The sequence below is a fragment of the Myotis lucifugus genome, unplaced genomic scaffold (assembly GCF_000147115.1).
Source record: "Myotis lucifugus unplaced genomic scaffold, Myoluc2.0 scaffold_907, whole genome shotgun sequence".
NCBI classification, from domain to species: Eukaryota; Metazoa; Chordata; class Mammalia; order Chiroptera; family Vespertilionidae; genus Myotis; species Myotis lucifugus.
Window position 1 is genome coordinate 139,774 of NW_005871955.1, and position 16,775 is coordinate 156,548.

Consider the following 16,775-nt stretch of genomic DNA (forward strand, 5'->3'; position numbering starts at 1 on the left):
GTTGTACTGTTGATATTTGGCTCTGTTGACTAATGAGTTTGCCGACCACTGTGCTAAGCGAAATAAGCCAGTCAGAGAAACACAAGTATCACATGACCTCACTCATATGTGGAATCTAATGAACAAAATAAACTGATTAAGAAAATAGATCCAGAAACAAAGAAGCATAGAACAGACTTTGAAATCTGAGGGAAGGTGGGGGAGGGTGGGTGGGTGGAAAGTGATCAACCAAAGAGCTTGTACGCATATATGCATAACCCATGGACACAAAAAATAGGGTGCTCCCTGGCTGGTTTGGCTCACTGGATAGAGCGTCGGCCTGGGGACTGAGGGGTCCCAGGTTTGATTCCAGTCAAGGGCATGTACCTTGGTTGCAGGCACATCCCCAGTGGGAGGTGTGCAGGAGGCAGCTGATCGATGCTTCTCTCTCATCAATGTTTCTAACTCTCTATCCCTCTCCCTTCCTCTCTGTAAAAAATTAATAAGATATATTTTTAAAAATAGGGTGCTGAAAGCCTGGGGTAGGGGGCGGGGTGGCCTGGAGGGGGACATATGTAATACTTTCAACAATAAAGATTTAATTAATAAAATAAAATTACAGACTGTTTGGAAATAAACAATAATAAATAAACTATATATGGGATGTTGTCTAGGGAATACACAGAGAATAACAATTAGCCTTACACGTATTTATTATAAAGCAAGAGAGATACAAAATAAATAAGGTCACAGGCCTATAAATCAAAATGTCAAAACAAGGGTAATGAAATGACCTCCCAAAAAAAGTAGAAGAAAAAAAACAAAAGACAGCCCAGCCTGTGGACTGAAGGGTCCCAGGTTTGATTCCGGTCAAGGGCATGTACCTGGGTTGCAGGCACATCCCCAGTAGGAGATGGGCAGGAGGCAGCTGATCGATGTTTCTCTCTCATCGATGTTTCTAACTCTCTATCTCTCTCCCTTCTTCTCTGTAAAAAATCAATAAAATGAAATGACCTCCCAAAAAAAGTAGAAGAAAAAAAACAAAAGATAGCCCAGCCAGTGTTGCTCAGTGGTTGAGCACTGACCTAGGGACCAGTAGGTCACGGTTCCATTCCAGGTCTGGGCACAGGCCCGGGATGTGGGCTTTATCCCCAGTGTGGGGCGTACAGGAGGCAGCCAATCAATGATTCTCTGTCATCATTGATGTTTCTATCTCTCTCTCCTCCTCCCTTCCTCTCTGAAATCAGTAAAAACATATATATTTTTTAAATGTCCACTCAAATAAATAAATAATCCGTGGTTGTGCCAGTGGCCCCTCGTGATATTGAAAACACACATTGCCCACCTTTTGCCTTATTTAGAAACTGTAAATACTTTTAAAATGGCTTCACCCTAACGGAACAAACAGGTACTATTTGTTAGCCAAAGGCGCCAGGAGAGGCTGTGGCTGACCCAGGGCAGCCCGCCCTGTGCTGGGGGAGGTTTGGTGCCCTTGGGTGTAAAACACTATCTTTCAGAAACGACCTAATCATTTTTTCCCATTACAACCTCTTTATGTAACTCAGTCTCCGGCAAATTCTGAGCTTGGGCTGGCTCTTTGAAAAAGCACCATCAAGGTGCACCCACCAAAGCCATCCACTCCCCGCTCCAACTGGACAGGACTCCCGTGGGCGCTGTGCTCCCTGGCCTGCATTCAGCTGGTGGCGCCTTATTCCACAGGGTGGAAGGCACGAGCCCGGGTTCCCTGTCCCAGCCACTTGTGAGTAAGAGAGGATGCGAAGGAAATCCTGTGAGGTGGGAAGTGCCTGTTGACCTTGGAGAGCTCGTGCTGGTTGGGCAGTAGAAGGGTGTGTGCAGCTTTCTCTGCCCCTTACATTCCTCGGGACCCAGAGAGAAGTCAGTGGGCTTCCCTCTCTCTCAATGTGTGTGTGTGTTCACTCCCGTGTGACAAAGGCACAACGGTGGGTGCCATGCCAGCTGACAGCACAGGGCTGTCGGTCTGACTTCCTTGGAGAACAAAGGAGGTGTGGAAAGAGGAAGGTTCAGGGGCCCACACTTTGGTGCGGGGAAAGTTTGAGAAATTAGCAAATCAGTTCCTTCTGCTCCTGAGCCGTGCAGAACAACCACCATCTCCCTTCCTAGCAGCTCCTCCTCTCTTATGTGTCAACCACGGCTGCCGGCTTTCTCCGTGAGGAGGAATTTCTGCTGGTGCCTGTGAGAATGCGCCAAGGGCCCAGGAGACTGGGTTCCTAACTCCAGGGGCCAGCATTGTAGATGGAAAGAACAGCACAGTCACAAAGACAGCTGCCGAAGTGTCCCATGAGACGTTTATCCAAGTTCCCACTATATCGGGCAAATGGAGAGAAGGAAGAGGGGTCCGCACAGAGGAGCTGGAGTTCCCCCATGACACGGGGAGAGGAATGTTGGGCAGGACCTTGGGGAAAGAGCATGGATTGGCGGAGAGAAGAGCTGGGGAAGGTGCCACAGGCAAAAGCATGAGGGTGGAAGTGCCAGCTGCATGTGCGTGTCTGGTGACAATTTGGAGCCAAGAGTAAAAAGAGAGAAGGTGGGAAAAGCTAGGATGAGCCCCGAGAGGCGGGGATGGAGGCGACAAAATCCCTGGATGGGCCTGAAGATGAGGAAAGACATTTTATTTTCAAACTCAGGAGCAGAGGTGGCTCTCCATTCTTCCAAGCCCACCTCCGTACTCACAAGTGTTTTTCTTTTTAATATATTTTTTATTGATTTCAGAGAGGAAGGGACAGGGAGAGAGGAAGGGACGGGGAGAGATAGATACATCAATGGTAAGAGAGAATCATTGATCGGCTGCCTCCTGCACGCCCCACAATGGGGATCCAGCCCGCAACCCACACATGTGCCCTGACTGGGAATCAAACCGTGACCTCCTGGTTCATAGGTCGGCGCTCAACCACTGAGCCACGCCAGCCAGGCTCTGTGTTCACAAGTTTATCTTCAGCTGCTCTAACTGCCCATTCTTTTGCCACCTTTCCTTGGCAGAAGAGAAAGACTGAGCTCTGGACGGTATAGTTCAGTTGGTTGGAGACTCGTCCCATGCACCAGCAGGTCATGGGTTCGATTCCAGGTCAGGGTACATACCTAGGTTGTGGGTTCGATCCCTGGTCAGAGCGTGTACAAAAGGCAACCAATTGATGTGATGTGTCTCTCTCACATTGATGTTTCTCTCTCTCCCCATCTCTCTAAAAAAATCAATAAGCATATCCTCACGTGAGGATTAAAAATAGATAGATAGATAGATAGATAGATAGATAGATAGATACTAGTAGATAGATAGATGATAGATAAATAGATAGATAAATGATAGATAGATAGATAGAGATAGATAGATAGAGATAGATAGATAGATAGATAGATAGATAGATACTAGTAGATAGATAGATGATAGATAAATAGATAGACAAATGATAGATAGATAGATGATAGATAGATATATGATAGATAGATAGATAGATAGATAGATAGATAGATAGATAGATAGATATAAAAACAAGAGAAAGATGAAGTCATCTACTTGTGAGTTTGGCATGACTGTATTCCATCTCCCTGGTGCCCCACGCTGGGTGGAGATGGCCTTTACGCTGCCCCTGAATTCCCTCAAATGGCCTCATTGTGAGGCTGATGGGCACCAAGGAGACTCTGCCTAAAGGACCCAATGAAGAAGCTGTCACGGGCGGGGGGGGGGTTCTCCATCGCCCACCGAGAGCCCTCTGCTGGTCCCAGCCTTCGTCGTTTTGGATACAACCTCTATGTGTCTCCTGAGGCCTGGGATGGAGATGCCCTGACGTGCAGGCCCCGGCAGGTGGGGTCTCTCCCACTTCCCCCCAGGACCGTGTCTGGGGCCGCAGCATGGACCCTGCCTGCTACCTTGGCACTCTGGCTTCGGCAGCCTCCCCCCTCCCTGGGTGGCATGGAAGACCCCAGGGAAGGGCAATGAAAAGCCAGGATTAACATTCCCAAATAGCCCCTCCATAAGGTTGCCATTTTTCTTCAGCCTGAATTGCTTCAGGTCCTTCACACTTTCAAAGGGCTCCTGGCTGCTCCTAGAACAGTGATGGCGAACCTATGACACGCGTGTCAGAGGTGACACGCGAACTCATTTTTTTGGTTGATTTTTCTTTGTTAAATGGCATTTAAATATATAAAATAAATATCAAAAATATAAGTCTTGCCCTAGCTGGTTTGGCTCAGTGGATAGAGCGTTAGCCTGTGGACTGAAGGGTCCCAGGTTCGATTCCAGTGAAGGGCACATGCCCGGGTTGCGGGCTCGATCCCCAGTAGGGGGCATGCAGGAGGCAGCCGATCAATGATTCTCATCATTGATGTTTCTATCTTTCTATCCCTCTCCCTTCCTCTCTGAAATCAATAAAAATATGTTTAAAAAATATATATAAGTCTTTGTTTTACTATGGTTGCAAATATCAAAAAATTTCTATATGTGACACGGCACCAGAGTTAAGTTAGGGTTTTTCAAAATGCTGACACGCCGAGCTCAAAAGGTTCACAATCACTGTCCTAGAACAACGTTCTCCTGCCCTGCGTGGCATGAGAAGACCTCGGCGATTTGGTCTTACCTGTTCTTGTCCAGCCTTCCCTTCCGCGGGAATTTCCATACACTCCCCCAGCAAGCCACATGCTAACCACGTGCCCCCTCCGAGCGGCTACCGCCTCCCCTGCGCCCTCATCGCTTCCCTGGCACTGCTCCTTGGTTAGTGTCCATTTTAAGTTTCATCTGTCCCTGAGCTCTCCTGTGTCTCCCAGCCCCAGGGACCTGCCTCCGTCACCTGCACTCACCACTCAGCCCCGTGTCCTAGGACATCTCTGTGCACGCATGAGCCCAGGATGCATGCACCAGCTGCTTGCACGTAACAGGTCACCCACCCGCCCTGGTCACCCAGAGCCTAGCACCTGCACAGGCCACCGAACAGCAGACATTTCTGGGAGCCCCTGGGGCCGTGTGGCCCACAGGTGCTAGACGGCCATGTGCCACTGCTCTGGCCCGTCCGGAGGGCGCTGTCAGTGTGGTTGCAGCCAGGTGGCTGGCACCTCGATCCACCGCACTCCTCTCACTGACACCGAAGTTGTACAGCGGCCTATGGCACTGGCTGCTTCTTTCCTGAGCTCCTCTCCTTTAGACAATTCCCAGGATAGGCTTCATTTCATTTCCAAGTTGTGTGTGACCAGCTCCTGCAGCTTTACTTACGGCGGTGGCCCCAGTCTATCCTACGCCCTGGCCTAAGAGGAGGGCAGATCTGATTAAGAGTTGGGCACCAGATCTTTCCTAACCCTCAGTTAGTGATGTTTCAGGCCAGTCTGTATCTTTTGCTGTGATGGTGAGGAGGGAGGGGCCCGCTAGCGAGGCCGGCCTGCCTCCCTGGAGCCCCAAGCCCCCGTCAGCCAGCTGAGTATCCCCCCGCCCCACCGCTCTGAGCATCCGCAGTCTGCAGTCTCTACCAAACCCCCAGGTACCTTTGCCCTCTTTTTAAGCCCTTGGAATGGTTTTCATGGAAATTTAATTCATGATCTGCCTCACAGAGACAGGATGTGACAGGGACTTCCTCCTTTTGTCTATCTCTCTTGGCTTTTATAGCAAAGGGCAGGGCAAGCAGCGGGTGTGTTAAGGTGGAAGGTAGATGGGGACTTGTCACACGTGAGCTGCCCCTCAACTGGACCAAGACTCTTTACAACGAGCATCTTCTTTGCCCCAGAGTTGGGATCGCCAGGACTCGTCTGCCACTTCGGACCCTCCGCCGCAGCCTGCCAGGTACGTGGCTCACTCCCAAGCCTGTCCAAACCTCCACCTCTCAGAACCGGGAAGCAGAAAATGATGGCTTCTTGAGCGAGCACAGGTTGGCCCCATCTTCCCAGCAGGGCCTGGCTGCAGGGAGGGGGTTTGGAGTGTGGCCACGGGGAGATGCAGCTCCGCCTGAGGGTCCCTTCTTGGGGAGGTTCATCTGCCTGGGAGACGGGGTAGAAGCTCCCTTGTGGGCCTGTTGAAATCAAACCAAAGCGAGCCAGTGAGCATCGATCCATCGGCAGCTTGTGGACGGCCAAGGTGCAAACCCTATCCCGGGCTTACAGCTTAGGGCACTGGGCATGGGAGGAGGGCGAAGCTCACGAAAGTAGCAAAAGCAAAAAATAACCTTTGAAGAGATACTCAAAGCTGAGGGACCTGCAATCTCAAGACCATGGGTGAGTTCTAGGAACTGGAGAAGCAGGAGGAGCAAACTGGAATGGGTTGGAAGGGGCCGGGAAGGCGGGGGGAGCGTGAGGAGGAAAGGAATGAGGGCACCTGGGCTTCCCCTGGCACAGGCGGCAGCATTTGTGCGCCCGTGTGGCCGAGCCTTCCTTCCCCCCACCCCCCGCCTCCCGGGTCCCCAGGAGGGAACATGCCGAGGCTCCCTGGAAAGCAGGGAGAAGGTGCCCACCAGCAAAACTTAGCTCCCGCCTGAAACCCCCCGTCTGTCCATCCCCTCCCCACTGGCCCCTCCATCTTCCCCGAATATTCAGCGCATCCAGACCTTTCCCCCAGCAGAGCCTCCTCACCCGATCCAGAACCTGAAATCCATGCCCTGTGGTGTGCACAGCTGAGGGGGAAGTGCGCCCTCACAGGGTCCTTGCTCTCCGGGAGGACTGAGCCTCTAAAGCAGAGGTCAGGAGGGTGAGCGGCAGGTGGCAGGCGGGGGATTTCCCTGCGCAGGATGCAAGGGTGGTTTCTTCCCCAGGCTCTTGTCCAGGTGGAGTTGAAAAATGAAGCCACGGACAAAAGGTGGCAAAAGAAAATAGTGGAAATTTATTGGAAACAAGTACAGACTCCCACGTGGGAGGGGTTCCCAAGGGGGTGACCCACTGAGCCCCCTTTTTTCTAAGGTTTCTTAAGGCTGCAGTTCTTTGCTTCTTGATGCTGCCTTCCAGTTGGTAGAACATCAACTTCAAAGCTCACACTCCCCCTGTTTCTCCCCCTTCAGCGGTAGAATTCTCTGTCTGCTGTGGAAATCTGTTTCCCTCTTCTCCCATGTGTGGGCATTTCTCTGTTCCCTGTGGGAGTCTGCTTCCTTTCTCCCCATGCCCGTGGCTTCCCTATCTTCTGTGAGTGGGTGTCTCCCTCTCCCCTTATCCGGTGGCACCTTTTGTTATCGGTGAATGGATGCCTGTTGACAGCTCCAAGCCCCCACCTACAGGCTCCAAGCCTTCCTCCCCCAAGGACCCTCTTAGGTTCTAAAACTCCCTAAACCCGCCTATTTTACCCCTAAAAGCTCCTTTCGGTAGCACAGGGCATTCAGCCCCTCTGAAGCCCCTTCAGGAACTGCCAGACTGTCTCCCTCTGAGTGAAGGCTTCCCGGGCACGGCCTTGTGTGTTGGGAGCAAAGAGACCACAGGGCACGTGCCTTCTGCTCGAGAAGATGCTGCTCACGCGCTCTAAGGGAGACTCCGTTTTGAGGGGACTTTTAGAATTTGATTCATTGGCTGGTGGTTGGTTGGTTGGCTCATTGGTCTTGGGGCTGACGTCTGGGGACTCAGTGCACAAGAGGTGCTGTCAGGGCAAGTGCTGTGGCCGGGAGGTCCCTACAGGGGTCACGATGGGTGGGGGACAGGAGACTGGAGGGGCACCCAGTCCTGACACGTGGCACCGCTGATGAGGAATTCAGAGAAACGCAGAGCTTGAACCCCCTCTCCACCACCACCTTGGCGCAGGCTGGTCAGCTGGCCTCCTCGTGCCTCCGTTTCCTTGTCTGTGGCAATAATAGTCTTAATACTCTGGTGTAGGTAAGTGATTGGTAAGATACTAAGGTCTCGATTTGTGCTAATTTGAGAGAGAGAGAGAGAGAGAGACCGCCTCCTCCAGCCTTGGTGACAGAAATCACATGGGTGCATCACAACAGACACCTGCAGTCCTACAGTAATCTCAGGGTCTGACAGCCCCAGCCCCCCGGAATATCGGGGCATGCACTCCTCCTGTGAAGCACACCCGCCCCAGCTGTGGGCCTGATGAGCCATGGCTGCCACAGAGAGGACTCAAGTCACAACTACCATAAGACTGGACTAACTCCTCAGAGCCCGGCCAGTCCAAACAGAGCCGTCAGGTGTCCTGAGCCCTCCTGTCTGGGAGGCGTTGGCTGCTGCTAATAGACCTCATGGTCTTGCCCTCCTGAGCCTCTAGTTAAGAGTCCAGAAGTAAAGACCGAGGCCCAAAAGAGAAGAGAACGGGCAGGAGAGGAAATGCACCCCCTGTTCTGGGATTCTTGCTGCTGGTTTCCAGGCCTGACCCATACATGTTGCTGCCCTCAGCCCGGAGGGTGAGAGGCTGGACTGTCTGGTTATTGTGTGAATAGTCACCGCAGTAGCTGCTGGCCTGGAACACAGCCAGGACCCTCCAGAAGGGACTCTGACTTCCTCCCCCCAGAGGCCCCCCCTGAAGCACAAACCAACTGCTCCAGCCTGTCTCCCCCTCCCCCTTCCTGTGAGCTCCTGGGGGGCAGGGCCCCTCGCCCCTGGCCCACTCACCTCACAGGCTATCATCTCCCACCCCCATGGTATTCTATTGACCCAGTCCTCCCAGCTCAGGGGCCCCCTGGGGAGTCTCCCCTCTCCCATTAAGTCACCCTCACACCTCCTCTGGCCCCTCTCCTGCTGAATAACCTAGCAACCTTTTCAAGTCTTTCATCTCAACCCGGCCAGTGGTATTGCTGACCGTTGGTTGGGGCTCTGCGGCCACAGGACCACAGGAGCATGTGCCATGTCCCAGGTCTGTGTGAAAGGAAACCAAACCGTGGCGTGGGAGGGAGAAGGAGGGGGAAGGGAGGCTGAGGATGACGAGAGTGAAACTTCATGGGGCTCCCTCCCCTTGGGGTGCTATGATGGAGTGAAAGGAGGGGGATGCGTCTCCGGAGGAAGGTGGAGGGTGGCGAGCAGCTGTTAGAAGGTGGAGGCGGAGGGGGGAGGTGCTCACTTTTCTTTAGAGCACCCAGCCAAGCTGTGGGAAGCTTAGCGACCCTCTGAGTTGGCATTGGTTTCGTCTATTGTTCAAGCAAAGAAATTGAGGTTCCGCCAGTTATAAAATTTGCCTAAAGTCTCACAACTAAACAAAGGACAAATGTGGAGAGGATTGTGTATCTCCCAAGATGCATCGGCTGCCCGCACTCACTGGCTATAGGACTGTGGGACATGCTGCAAGTCCCAAGGTGGTGTCAGGAGTAAGAGGGACAGCCCTCGCCTGCACTGGGGGTGGGTTTCCTGGACCACAGGTGGCGGTTGGTGTAGCTAGATGGGACCACGCCATCACTGTGGCCTCAAAGATGCCATAGACTCGGGGCAGTCACCAGCTAACCTCCTGGAGGTCACACCTGAGGGTCTAGGACCGGAGGGAGGTGTCCCAAGTGCGGTTGAAGTTGGTCAGCAGCTGCCAGGCATGCGTCCCATTTCTGAGAGATTAGAACTCGGTGTTTGTTCATCTGTTTTGTGGACCTGATGTTCCAGGCCAAGGGAAATGGGAACAGGGCTGGGCAAGGAGAGTGAAAATGCATGTGAGAGTTTTTATAGATTTCCCTTTGTAGAAAGTCACTAAATACTACCTGAGCCCCAGTACAGCACGCGGCTCTATTTCTGGCTCTAAAACAATGTGAACCTCAGGAACCGCTTCCTCTGGGACCTTGGGCCCTGTCCCCATGTGGCTCCGTGAGGCCAGGCAAGGCCAGTGATGCCATTAACAGAGCTGCCTGGTAAAATTAGAAGCAGCTCTCACATCCGGCTATGAAGAAGCATGTCAAACTCAAAGGCTAACACGGGCCACATAAATGAGGCATGTGGCCTGCAGGCCACGAGTGTGACATGCTTGGTTTAGAAGAAGCCAGGTACTGGGGTTGTTAAGAACCAGACGAAAGATCATTAAGGCACTGATAGACCTCTGGCCTGAGGGGCCGGGTTCCAGCTCTCCTGTGCCACCCCAGCATCTCTTTGTCCCTCTGCAGGTGACCCTACTGCTGAGGAGATGGTAAAGTCCCCAGTTTCCCTGGACTGGTTTCAGCGGGTACCTCAGCCCAGCAGTCTCGTCTTCCTCATCCACCTCCTCCTCTTCCTCCAGCCTCGGGAGTCAAACTCAGGTAGCGTATCCGATCTGCAGCCCAGCCAGCCAGGACGTGAGCATATCAGCTCCCACCTGCCCCTCCTGCAGGTGCTCCCGGCTGAGATCTGTAGCCATGCCGGGTGCTAGTATTTAAGAACATTTCCATCCCAGTGGTTAGAGCCATCAGCCCCACACACCAGCCAGCCCCACCCGCAGCCACCCAGCATATTCCTACACACTCCCCACAGCTCACAAGCATGGCCGGGGCAGAGCAAGAGAGTGCCAAGAAACACTTACTGGTCTGTGCTTGGGCTGAGCCAGTTGGAAAATACTTTTAAATCCATCTGTCCAGCTGTTTGTGATCAGGGTGCAAGAGAAATGTACCCAAGCTTTGGGAGCAGAGCTAAGAGAATCATTTGGGGTTTTTTTTTCCAGAAAGCCAAAAAGAGCCCTAGATAGGAGGACGTGTTTGAGCAGAGCCTTGCAGGGTACATATTAGGCAGAAAGATGACAGGTGGAGGGTAAACTGAGGGAGGGTGCACCCAGGGAGAGGGCCAGGCATCAGGTGTGTGTGGGGGGGGGGAGCTGGAGAAGGAAGCTAGTTGGAAGGGTGTTGGGGCTTCACCCGTGGCCACAAGGGATCTCAAGTGGAGTGAACAAAGAAGGCACCGCCATGCCCCACCGAAGGGGGGGCGGGATCCATGATGGGAGAGCTGGGAGTGAGGTTTTAGTTAAGCTTGGGATGAATGTAGCTTTTAGCTGATCTTCAAAGGGAGGAAAGGAGGTTCCCAGAAGGCAGAGAGAAGAGTGAGGCATGCCGGGAGGCAGGAAACAGCTCGTGCAGAAGAACGGCAGCAAGACTAGCACCTCTCCTGGGAATTGCAGAAACCGGAGGGACCAGGTGGACACGCGAGAAAGAGGATGATCAAACGAAAGATCCTGGTGAACAGAAGTCTCCAAGGCAGGGCTCTCTGCTCCTCCTGCTCATCACACAGCCTTGTCTTCTCGCGCAGAGCCAGCGGCAACTCTGACATGCAATGGTGAAGGTCAGAGTGAACAACTGTGGCCACCTGGTCACCAGGCTGCTTTTATTTATTTATTTTTAAAATATATTTTATTGATTTTTTACAGAGAGGAAGGGTGAGGGATAGAGAGTTAGAAACATTGATGAGAGAGAAACATCAATCAGCTGCCTCCTGAACACCCCCTACTGGGGATGTGCCCGCAGCCAAGGTACATGCCCTTGACTGGAATCGAACCTGGGACCCTTCGATCCACAGGCCGATGCTCTATCCACTGAGCCAAACCAGTCAGGGCACCAGGGCTGCTTTTAAATCTGGGAAAATGGACATCGTCCCCATCAATGACCCCCTTCATTGACCCCAACTGTATGGTGTACATGTTCCAGTCTGATTCTATTCAAGTGCAAAGGCACAGTCAAGGCTGAGAATGGGAAGCTTGTCATCAGTGGAAAGTCCATCTCCATCTTCCAGGAGTGAGATCCCGCCAACATCATATGGGAAGATGCTGGTGTTGAGTATGTTGTGGGGTCACTGGTGTCTTCACTCCCATGGAGAAGGCTGGGGCTCACTGGAAGGGCGGAGCCAAGAGGGTCATCATCTCTGCCCCTTCTGCGGCTGCCCCCATGTTTGTGATGGGTGTGAACCATGCAAGTATGACAACTCCCTCGAGATTGTCAGCAATGCCTCCTGCACCACCCACTGCTTGCCCCCCCTGGCCAAGGTCATCCATGACAACTTCAGCATCCTGGAGGGACTCATGACCACAGTCCATGCCGTCACCGCCACCCAGAAGACCCTGATGGCCCCTCTGGGAAGCTGTGGTGTGATGGCCGAGGGGCTGCCCAGAGCATCATCCCTGCTTCTACTGGCACTGCCGAGGCTGTGGGCCCGGTCATCCCTGAGCTGAAGGGAAGCTCACTGGCATGGCCTTCCGTGTCCCGCCCACAGTGTCAGTTATGGATCTGACCTGCCGCATGGAGAAAGCTGCCAAATATGTGACATGAAGAAGGGAGTGAAGCAGGCGTCAGAGGCCCCTCAAGGGCATCCTGGGCTCCACTGAGGACCAGGTGGTCTCCTGAGACTTTAACAATGACACCCACTCCTCCATCTCTGATGCTGGTGCTGGCATTGCCCTCAGTGACCACTCTTTCAGGCTCGTTTCCCGGTCTGACAATGAATTTGGCTGCAGCAACAGGGTGGTGGACCTCATGGTCCCCATGGCCTCCGAGGAGTAAGAACCCCCTGGACCACCAGCCCCAGCGAGAGGAAGGGTCCTCAGCTGCTGGGGAGTCCTGGCCCCAGATCGATCCCTCAACACAATGAGAATCTCCTAACCTCTATAGTTTCCACCCCAGACCCCTGAAGAGGGGAGGGGCATAGGAGCCCCACTTTGTCGTGCACCATCAATAAAGTTCAGTGCACCCCCCAAATAAACATCTTCAAGGAAGGATTTGACCTTTTTTAAAAATATATTTTTTTATCAACTTCAGAGAGGGAGAGAGAGATAGAAACACCCATGAGGAGACAGAATCATTGACTGGCTGCCTCCTGCACGCCCCCCACTGTGATCCAGCCAGCAACCCAGGCATGTGGCCCGACCAGGAATCAAACAGTGACCTCCAGGTTCATAGGTCAATGCTCGACCACTGAGCCATGCCAGCTGGGCAGGATTTGACTTTTAGGTTAAAAATTTTAAAAAAAGTAAAGTGCCCTAGCTGGTTTGGCTCAGTGGACTAAAGGGTCCTGAGTTTGATTCTGGTCAAGGGCCGTACCTTGGTTGCAGGCTCAATCCTGTGTGTGGGAGGCAACCAACCTATGTTCTCTCTCTGTCTCTCCCCCTCCCTTCCACTCTCTCTAAAAGTCAATGGAAAAAATATCCTTGGGCCCTAGCCGGTTTGGCTCAGTGGATTGAGCATCAGTCTGCGGACTGACGGGTTCCGGGTTCAAATAGGGTCAAGGGCACGTACCTTGGTTGCAGGCTCCCAGCCCTGTTCAGGGGCATGCAGGAGGCAACCAATCGATGTGTCTCTCTCAGATCATTGTTTCTGTCTCTCCCTTTCCTTTCCACTCTCTCTAAAAATCAATGGGAGGGGGGAAAGGAGACATATATAATACTCTTTGTAATACTTCAAGCAATAAAAATATATATATATATTAAAAAATCAATGGAAAAAAATTTCCTCGAGTGAGGATTAAATATATATATAATCTCCTCAGGTGAGGATTAACAAAAGAAAAGGCAAGGAGCCCCATAGATTATTATTATTATTTTAAAAATATTTTTTTTTATTGATTTCAGAGAGGAAGGGCGAGGGAGAGAGAGATAGAAATGTCAATAATGAGAGAGAATCGTTGATCGGCTGCCTCCTGCACACCCCCCACTGCGGATCAAGCCCACAACCTGGCATGTGTCCTTGACCAGAATCAAACCTGGGACCCTTCAGTCCATGGGCTGCCGCTCCATCCACTGTGCCAAACCAGCTAGGGCCCCATAGATTATTTTTAATACCCGTTGCTGTTACAGAGGCTGTGTATATGTACACTATAAAAAATATAAAATCAGACAAAACAAAAAAAGAAAATATTCCCATTATTCAGAAACTACCAATTCATTTCTTTTTTAAAAACATATTTTTATTGATTTCAGAGAAGAAGGGAGAGGGAGAGATAGAAACATCAGTGATGAGAAAGAATCATTGATCGGCTGCCTCCTGCAGCCTCCTGCCTCCTGCACGCCCCCTACTGGGGATCAAGCCTGCAACAAGGGCATGTGCCCTTGACCAGAATCGAACTCGAGACCCTTCAGTCTGCAGGTCGAGGATCTACCCACTGAGCCAAACCGGTTAGGGCCCAATTCCTTTCTTTCATGACAATAACTTGTTCAAGAAACCTGATGGCTGTCTTGTAGAGTGTCTCACCTTCCTCGTCCGAATGGTTTACTGCAGATTTCTGAGCTGCAAAGGGATATGACAAAGGCCTATCTGTGAGGAGAGCTGTATTTGGCCATTGTTCTGTCTTCTCATACTAGAGGAGGTCAAGGTGATTGGCCCTGGGGAGTCCATCCTGGCGAATGTCGGGGAAGAGGTGGAGTTCCCGTGCCACCTGTCCCCCTACCGAGATGCGGAGCACATGGAGATCCTCTGGTTCCGGAGCCAGGCCTCCGACGTGGTGCACCTGTACCAGGACCGGCGGGAGCTCCCGGGGCGGCAGATGGCGCAGTTCCAGAACAGGACCACACTCATCAAGGACGAGATCTTGGACGGCGCCGTGATCCTGCAGCTCCAGGACGTGCTCCCCGCCGACCAGGGCTCTTATGGGTGCCGCTTCCTCTCCCGCGACGACTCCTTCTCCGGGGAAGCTGTGTGGGAGCTGGAGGTAGCAGGTGCGTGAGCTGTGAGCTGGCCGAGCGCCAGCGGGGGGGCCGTAGGGAAGGGTCCATTGGATGTAACTGCTTGGCTTCAGAGTAGACGGGGAAGCGCGGAGAACAGGGGAATTGCTCTGTTAAAAAAATTAGAAAATGAACAACAAAAAAGTTGTTCACAAAAAAAAAGATACACAGATAGCCCGTAAACATATGGAAAGATGATTGATCCCTTTTACTCATCGTGAAAGGCAAATTAAAGCCACACTGACATGCAATTTTTTACTTCTCAGTCTGGCAAAAACTTTAAAATTGGTGGGATTGTGGGGAGGAGCCTCTGCACCATGTAGACAAAGTTCAAGGTCCCAAAGCGCCAGGGCCTGGGGATTCGGCGACTGCAGGGTCGTCTGCGCACCTACCTTTGAACACCAATCTCACCTCTAGGAGTTTACCCTGAAGAGACACGGCCCGCAGCTAAATAGAAAAAAAGGCATAGGGATAAGTTTAATCTGTGTAGCATTCTTTGTAATTGCAAATTAGCGGGAGCAACCTCAGTGAGCAAGCACGGGTGCTGAGTGTGGCCTGTCACACGTGGGGTGATCCATACCGCGTGCCTGGAGACACAGCAGCTCTGTGAACTGGTGCGGAGTGATTTCCAGGTTGTTCAGACAAAAGGAAAGCAAGATGCATGAGATGCTCTATAATGTGTCAACTTTAGTGTAAGAAAGAAGGAGAAACACTGCACAAGACAAAACGCAGGGAGGATAAGTAGAAACGAATGAAATGAGTTCCCTAAGGCAGGGGCTGCGAGGGGATGGAAAGGATGGAGAAAGGTCTGGGGCTCTCCTGACATACATCTTTACAGTATTGGCATTTAAACCATATTAGCGGTTTGCATATTTAAAACGTAAAGCTAGCGCCACAAGGATGGGGCGATAAAGGAGTGTGTTTATCACAGGCACTTGAGCCCTGGTGGGATTCAGGAGAGAGAGAAGACAAGCTGTTGAACTCTGGGGAGAGATTATTCTTCATTCTCGGGGACTGTCCCTTGCATAATATGACTAAACTAGAGGACCAGTGCATGAAATTCGTGCACTGGGGGGGGGGGGGAGGTCTCTCAGCCCAGCCTTACCCCCTCTCACAGACTGGGAGCCCTCAGGGGATGTCCTACTGACAGCTTGTGTCCACTGGGATGGGGGCGTGCTCCAAGCTGTGCGGAGGCCACCGGGAGCACACCCCCAGCCCTGCATTGTGTCTGCTGGGCTGAGGGCATGCTGCCTGCCCAGACACCCTCCCTCCCTCCACCGCTGGGGCGCGGGATGCTGGCCTCGTTGCTGGGGCGACAATGCCAGCGTCCTGCCCCGGCTGCTATGGGCGCCACCATCTTTGTGACAGAGTGACAGTTAATTTGCATGTTACCCTTTTATTAGATTAGATGTCAGTAGCCCCTTCGAGTGCCTCCTCCATGTTTCCAAATGTTCCAACGGACTCCTCGTTGGCCGTCCGTGGGTGGAGGCTAGGAGCCCATGTGTGCTCAGAGCAGTCATAGTTCGTGATGCCTTATGGTGACTGCAAATGATAAGCTTTAACCAAAACTTCCGGGAAGGAGCCTAATCCTTCCCACTCCTGCCTCTCCCAGGAATGGGGTCAGACCCTCACATCTCCCTTGAGGGCTTCAAGAAAGGAGGCATTCAGCTCAGGTGCAGCTCCAGTGGCTGGTACCCCAAGCCTCAGGCTCAGTGGAGAGGCCACCTGGGACAGTGCCTGCCTCCGGAGTTCGAAGCCATCACCCAGGACGCCCGAGGCCTGTTCAGTCTGGAGACATCTGTGGTCGTCCAAGGGGGGGCCCACAGCAACGTGTCCTGCTCCATCCAGAACCCTGTTCTGCTCCAGAAGAAAGAGTTTGTGGTCCAAATAGCAGGTCAGTGGGTGCTGGCTCACTTTCATCTTCCTAATCATCACATCCTCCATGTCCATTGTCCCAAAGTCCATCTACAAGGTCACAATAGTATGGGGGCCTGGCTGGGGTGAGCTGACCTTGACATCTGAAAAGCCAGCAATTTGGATATCAGGAACCTACTAAGAATGCAACTGGCAACCCCACCCGTAAACAGAGAAGGCCCCAGAGAGCCAACATTACAAGGCCACCAGCTAAAACCCAGAAACCCTACTCACAGGAGGCAAATGTTCCTAATGTGACCCCTAACAGTAGTTACTGAGACCCGACAATGTGCTCCAAACCCCTGTCCTCAGTTCACATTCCAGTGGGAGAAACACACAAACAGGTGAATTACATTGTACATTAGAAGGTGTT

The 16,775-nt window shown here is 52.3% G+C and overlaps 1 protein-coding gene and 1 pseudogene across 1 annotated transcript; both read left to right on the forward strand.

Annotated features, from left to right (window-relative positions):
* Positions 1–5,656: 5,656 nt before the first annotated feature.
* On the forward strand, positions 5,657–16,382 carry LOC102429270 (butyrophilin-like protein 9; the record flags this gene model as incomplete). The annotated part of the gene is made up of 4 exons (XM_006106783.3): positions 5,657–5,779; positions 9,984–10,115; positions 14,129–14,482; positions 16,101–16,382. Coding segments are annotated over exons 2-4 (748 nt in total), but the record flags the coding sequence as incomplete, so codon positions are not given.
* LOC111824091 lies at positions 10,336–12,335 on the forward strand (annotated as a pseudogene).
* Positions 16,383–16,775: the final 393 nt, after the last annotated feature.